The 7,169-nt window shown below is 43.4% G+C and overlaps 1 protein-coding gene across 1 annotated transcript; it reads right to left on the bottom strand.

The window, feature by feature from the left end:
* Positions 1-3,840: 3,840 nt before the first annotated feature.
* LOC134439538 (uncharacterized) lies at positions 3,841-5,132 on the bottom strand. The gene is made up of 4 exons (XM_063189437.1): positions 5,066-5,132; positions 4,892-4,944; positions 3,974-4,806; positions 3,841-3,892 (listed from the first exon to the last, which is right to left on the bottom strand). The coding sequence occupies exons 1-3, from the start codon at positions 5,086-5,088 to the stop codon at positions 3,974-3,976; spliced, it is 909 nt and encodes a 302-aa protein (XP_063045507.1). The 5' UTR covers positions 5,089-5,132; the 3' UTR covers positions 3,841-3,892.
* Positions 5,133-7,169: the final 2,037 nt, after the last annotated feature.

Genomic DNA, 7,169 nt, shown 5'->3' with positions numbered 1-7,169 from the left:
AGGTCTCTGTGCGAAATAAACTGCAGTTAAATGGGGGAATGGCAGAGACATTTAGGTCAGGAGTGAGTTACAGCACAACACAGCATTCTCAGGGCCTTCCGTATGCCTGGTGATTATGGTATTGATTCTGCCATCGATCACGAAATGCATAATGTTTGATTAACCGGTACTCAGTGTGTGTACATAGACTCGCCCAGCAGGCCTGCCTGCCAAAGCTGTTACCAGGATCCATCAGGTATAGTTCCTCAGAGGGTAGGCAGACTGGATTGTCTCAGATTTTCTCTCTCTCTCTCTCTCTCTCTCTCTCTCTCTCTCTCTCTCTCTCTCTCTCTCTCTCTCTCTCTGCGTGTGTGAACGTTTTTTTCGGAGCATATTTGTAAGTATTTGAGTGTGTATGTATGTGTGTGTGTGCGTTTATGTGTGGTTGGAGTGTATGTGTGTGCGTTTTTGCCATCAATCACAAAATGTATGACGTTTGATTAACAGTTGTGTGATTAACTCAGTGTGTGTATGCATGATCTCCCTCAGGTCTTACTTCCACAGGCTACCCCCAGTCCTCCAGGCACCTCAGAGGATAAAAGGTTAAACCCAGGCTCAAACTACACGACTCCCGACTTTGTGTTCGATTTTGACATCGGGTTGCTCCACATACATACAGTAAAAAGAATTGCCGGTGTCAATCTTATCCCTGATCGTAACCACCCAAGACGATGCCCAACATATTATACCGAGTCGCAAATATCAAACAATGTTTGATATCTCAATTTGTGATCAGTGAGCTGCCAACATTTTATCTTGGAACGTTGCACACGATGAGGAAATCTTGTCCGACAATTGCTTGCGATGGTCCTGGGGGTTAACGTTCCTCAGGGTATAGTAAGGGGGTGTTTCAGCGGAGAATCGGGCAAAAAAAGTCGTGTAGTTTGAGCATGGCTTTGGACAGATGTACAGTGTTCTGTATTCAGAGCTTTCCTAGCTAAGGAAGCATACAAACAGTGTTGCAAAAACAAATTAGTCAAAGTTGATATTGACTCGCTGAAAAGTCGCTAGACGTCGCTAGGGTGTAACGTCACAGCATCACGCATGCCACACTGATCTGTAGAAATCGTGCCGACACACGTACATTCATAATACAAATGGGCAGTGCTAGCTACTTTTTGGAGATCTCAGCTAATCTGCAGCCCTGCTTCACCATGAGAAACGCTTCTGACGGCGGCTGAGCGTTACAATTATGTTGAAAAACAATGATTTTGTCAATGAAAAGGCACGTTTTTAAAAGTCGCCAGATGGACCAAAAAGTCGCTAGATTAAGTTTTCAGTCGCCAGATCTAGCGACAAAGTTACTAATTTGGCAACATTATACAAAGATATGAACACTAGATGCCATGTTGACCCCTCCTATGTATTGGAAAGAATGGCTGAAGTCAGATCACTGCCATGTTTAGTCAGTATAACGCTGCCATCAATTGGTGACAAAATGATGCGCACAGTATTCTGTTGGTGACGACAACACAACATCTATGGAAACATTACCGCGCCTTTCCTCTTGATGCCTGGTGGGTGTGTAAGTTCCAATAGGTAAACCACAGATGTCAAACTCAGGCCCAGGGGCCAACTTTGGCCCGTGGACCCATTTTATTTGGCACGCGACATCCTTTAAAATCTGTATTACAGAGGGCCCACATTCGTACACCTGAAATTTCGTGTATGGCATATGAATGGGCCCAGGCCAGTGAAACAGCTCGAATGCAAGAGATGCTGGCACATTTGAACTATCATGGGAATCTGTGAAATTTCTAAATGAGCTAATGTCTGTGCACAATTTTAGTCAGTTTAAAAAATATATATATATATTATTGAGTTTGGCAAGCGACTTCATTTCAGATTCAGTCGATGCAATCCGAGATACCTTTCATGCATTGTAAAACAGTTTGAAGTTGAAGAGTTGATAAGAGTTGAGAACAATGATAAGCAATGATGAACCAAAACATATTCCAAGCTTTATCTTGATGCAATGGCACAAAAAAACTTGATATTCAGGATTTTTAAATTAATTCCCATCAGTGGTTTAGGCCATCAGACAACCATTAAACCATTAAAGAGATTATCCAGAGATGAAAACATATTGGGCTGTTTTTTTTTAATTTATTTTTGGGAATAAATACAAGAGCAACATTGTTTCAATGACATGTCTTTTGAGAAAGTTTGACCATACCACATTCCATGTTAGCTGTGCTACATGTTTGATGCCAGTAAATAGCAAAACACATTTAAAACTCTTACACAGTTCAAAAAATCACACTCATTCAAATGCTACATAGGAAGTTCCATTAGACGAGTGAAGTGCATGGTTAGAGCACTTTTTTTTGTCAGCTGGACGTTGTAGTGGTTTCTGTACTCCTACTGACTCTGTTAGTACATCAGAATTGATTCATATGCTTTGTAAAAGAAGTTACATTGTATCACACCAGTCACACATGAGGACAATATTTGAGTGACGGCAGCTCCCAAGTATCAGAAAAGGCAGGGTTTCGAAACCCTGCCTTGTCAGCAATAGCTAACACTTTGCAACACAATATAGCGTTATTTAGGGAACATGCCTAAGCATTCCGAGCAACATGATGGCATGTTCCAAATGGTGTCACCAGCAGTACAGCATGCGAGCAAGTGGATAAAACCACCAGTTGACAAGTCAGGCTCTTTTCATGCACTGTGCAGGGCTCCAATGCGACTTCCAATGATAAACACCTAGCATTTTGGAATCCCTGGCTGTGTGCACAGCCAAAGATTTACCAACACACGAAATGTATGTGGAGAATCCCACACCTCGGTGGAGAAAAAAGAAGTCCCTGTAGTCAGCCTAGGCACAACATTCAGGGGACTTCTCCCCCATCTCAAACAGAAGACTTATCTTCAAAATGCAGACATCCCCAAGTCTCCCTGATATTGATGGAGGCTCCCCGATGCCCGCGAGTCAGATAATATATCCCGGATTTTAAAATATGCAAGTTAGCCGTTTTTCCAATTGGCAATGCAGGACAGAGAAATTTTGACTCGTGCAGCATGCATGGAATAATTTTGCGCGAGCAAACTAGGACGCCCTGCAAAAGTCCTTGGGAGAAAAAAAAATCGTAGGCAGATGTTCTATGTAGACTGGACAATATAAAAGGACAGGAATATAGGTACACGTATTTTAACTGTCGTTTTGATTGTCGGGGGTGTCGAGGGTTGCTGCATTTCCCTGAAAGTAGTTTTTGGAACTTGTGAGGTCTGAAAATGGCGTCTTGAGATTGAACTGGATGAAACCATCAAGGGCATCTTACCTCACATGAGAAGGCAAGGACAGGAAGTTACATAACAGAAGTACTCATGAAGCTTATTCTGCACTCCTTTTCCAAAGACGTGAACAAGGGATTATGGACTCCACGTACTGGGGAAAAGTGTGATGTTTGGAACTGTGTGGATTTAAATGTTGGATTTTCACCAAACAGCCAACACTAAGCAAACATTAAAAAAAAGCCTTCAACTAAGATTGTCCCTTTGAAAAGAACGTTTGTAATTACAGAAACCAGTTTTAAAACCAGAAACAGTTCACCTTTGATTGGCCCAAAATACTAATTTCACATGTGGCTTGTAGCACATTCAACTCAAGCGGCACTAAAGTTTGGTATAGGCATCTTTTTCTTGTGCCATGGAAAGTGTCAACATTAGGACACATATTGCCTTTGACATTTATGAACATGCATGATAACCACAGAAGTTGAAATTAACTGGACAATTTGGTTGCAAATTCAAGTTATACAGTAAGCCAACAATAATACCAAGAGAGCCCACACAAAGTTAGATACCATCATTTTATTGAGTCAATTAAAAAGCTGGGAGATCTGAAAATCTGGAAGAAAAGAAAAAAGGTGGGTTAGAACACAAAATGCACCGGGGAAAACCATATAAAGAACTATGAAGCTGGGCTTACCTAGTACTTTTTTACCCCAGACATCTTAGGAGCAGGCTGCGATTTGCTTGATGCATCTGAGGTCCTTCTTGCTGGTGGGGCAATCCTCTCGTAACCAATATTTGCCCAGCCATTCCTCCCACGCTCGAAGGTGGAACTAGTGTGAGTTACAGTACCAGGGGGAAGTTGGCCAGTGATGAACATGTGGAAGAACTGGTCATCTAGCTCAAGGTCTTCTCTGGGTCCAATCACAGGAGACGTGGCTGCAGGGACAACCGTCTCAGAAGCCAGGGGGACAGGAGCAGGATTCTGCAGCACATCATAGGACTCGTGCAGATCAAGGCCAAATTCATTTGTATTCATGTTGCGGATCGCTGTTCCAGGTACATACTGGGGTGCTGGTGGAGGAAATGGTGGACTATCATCCAATCTGGGTTCTCCAAGCACAAGGACCTCAGGACTCTCCAGCATGTCAGCCACATTTGGCTCAGCCTCGGCAAACGCAGCAGGTAGAGACTCTACTGGGCTTGTTTGGGGTGCTCCATACGCAGGTGCAGAGGATTCCAACTGGCCTTTAGCTGTCTGTGGGTTGGCAACCTGTTCTTGGAATCCAGAACTAGTTTGAGGCATGGATCCCTTAGCTATAATGGGGGAGGTCATCTGAGGGGCGTTTTGGCTGGACTGCACAGGGGCCTGAGGTGGCGCTGGAGCTGACTGCTGAACACCTGCAGAGGTCGCTGGTGCAAGTGAGTGGTAGTATTGCTGCAAATAGGTAATGTAACGTGGATCAAAAACAGGACCAGGACCAAAAACAGGACCAGGACCTCCTGATGCAGGCTGTTGACCAGTGGATCCTGAAACAAAAAGGTTTGAAAGAGTTTAGATCAGTCATTTTACAAAATGAAGTTACAAGAAGATACTGAATTCCAGATACCTTACCTTTAGCTGGAAAGCAACAGCCATTCCATACTGTGGCACAGAGTATAAGGACCCTGAAAGACAGAAGTTGCAGTATGAAAACCATTGAATGCCTAACACTGACGTAATACTGCATGTTATCAGAGTAGGACCACACACTAACATGCACACCAGTACATATAACCAACAACTCACCTTAAAACTACTGCACCTTCCATATCAGCAACCAGCAGACAACCCCAGAGAAACAATTCTGCAGTCTGCACATGGAGAATATATAGGGAAGTTTCTAAAGACACCAACCAATGAAAATCAGGTATTCATTAGTGGTGAGTTTAAAGACAAGTAGGTTCACCTGCCCTTGGGCACCTGCCTCAATCTGTTTCAGCTGTAACCAAGTAGGTGCTAATGATCCATTTGATTGGTTGAGAGGGCCAGTGAATCTCTAATAGGGCTTTCAGGCCGACCAGAACGGAGCCGGTGTCGGTGCCCGCACCAGTTACGTTCGGCACTAAAGTGCTTGTATGCGAACTAGAGGTGTGTCGTTCATGAACGAGCCGGTTCTTTTGAACGGCTCCATGAAGTGAACGATGGGAACCGGATCACAGCTGGGGGAGCCACTCGACCGTTATTTTCGTTGATTTTTCATTAATTTTAAGCACGTGACCTCGATCAGAGTAATTACATTTTGGAAAAAACACAATTGTTTGCCTCAAAGAGAGGCAACTACGGTCTTTAGAAGCAGGAGAATAATCAGTTGTTGTTTGGACAAAATTACCTTGAGGTGGAGTCAAAATATTACATTCTTAACACTGAATAAATAATTTAAAAAAGAGCCAAAAGAGCCAGTTTTTTGAACGGCTCTTTGAAAGGAACGAGCCACTAAGATCCGGATCCCGAAAAAGAGCCATAAATCCCATCTCTAATGCGAACCGCCCGTGTTCATACCGGGCTCTGAACTTTTTCCGCACGTGACTGTGTTACCCGGATGAACCTGCTGACGGCCACGCTGTCGTCACGGTTCGCAGAGAAAAACCTAGTATTTTGCGGTTCGCATTGCGAAACAACTTTCCGGTTCGCGGACGCAAATATCTGTGGCGTGAACACGACGGTCAGTTCGCGATTAGGTGCGGGAACGGGCTCCAGCACGGTTCTCAGTTGGCCTGAACGCGCTATTAGTGGACACACACACACACACACACATACATACACACAGAGATATGTGCTGGATAACACATGCAGAACAAATTTGGGCTTTTGTGGCTTTATTGAAACGACAGTGATTGTGACAGGAACTGAATGCGGGAGTGGATTGAGGATGGCTGAAGTGGGATTCAAATCTGAATGCCTGAGTGCCGCCCCCAACCCCGCCCATATATTTTACAATGCTTTTAATGCTATTTTCTGTTATTGTGTTATTGCAGTGTGCCACAGCACGCCCCAGGGTGTACCTCAAAATGATGGCATGGGGCTGTTTGAGATGTTTAAAATAGTGTATTTTTAAAGGGATGGCTCCCATTTTGATTTTCTTCTCCCTTGACCACCCAGGTTGCACCTACAGTACATGCTCTGCTAATGTGGCATGACCGGCAATAATGGCTGTCTTTGGCAGCACGTACAACATTTTCATTCATGTTTATGGTAGGACGTATAGCTGTTATTTATTTGTATTTTTTTCCCCAATTTGGTCTATTAGGTTCAATGTGACATAACTGTAATGGTAATATTGTTTCTCACGCCTTTTGTGTGTCTCTCTCTCTCTCTCGCTCTCTCTCTATCTCTCTCTCTCTCTCTCTCTGGTGATGTGTACCACAATATACAATCTCTCTCACAGAGAGTCACAGAGAGAGAGAGAGAGAGAGAGAGAGAGAGAGAGAGAGAGAGAGAGAGAGAGATTGTATATTGTGGTACACATCACCATCTTTTAACGTATAGTGTAACTAGTGAACCTTGTAAATGGTCCCTGTCTTAAACAGACCACCTCTTGGTAGGAATAGTATTGAATGCCTTTTATTGTCACTAAGCACATGTACAATTCACACATTCACAATGAGATTGAAAGCACTCACTTCAGTGCAGATATTAACTGAATACACTGTACATGAAAGAGGCATACTGTACTGTACAACACAGTGGGTTATACTTACAAAAAGGTACCTGTATATGGTTATGTATACATAAGCCTAAATGTGTATGTTTAAAACACTTTGTAATGTCATCTTGTGGAGTTTTTATCCCAAGTATTGTTAAGTGAACAACACGTTTGGCCTCTGTGCGTCATCAGGCCTGAGCGAACCTG

Source organism: Engraulis encrasicolus, chromosome 23 (assembly GCF_034702125.1).
Source record: "Engraulis encrasicolus isolate BLACKSEA-1 chromosome 23, IST_EnEncr_1.0, whole genome shotgun sequence".
In the NCBI taxonomy this organism is placed as follows: Eukaryota; Metazoa; Chordata; class Actinopteri; order Clupeiformes; family Engraulidae; genus Engraulis; species Engraulis encrasicolus.
The sequence above is the reverse complement of the archived record's forward strand: the minus strand, read 5'-3'. Positions and strand labels throughout refer to the sequence as shown.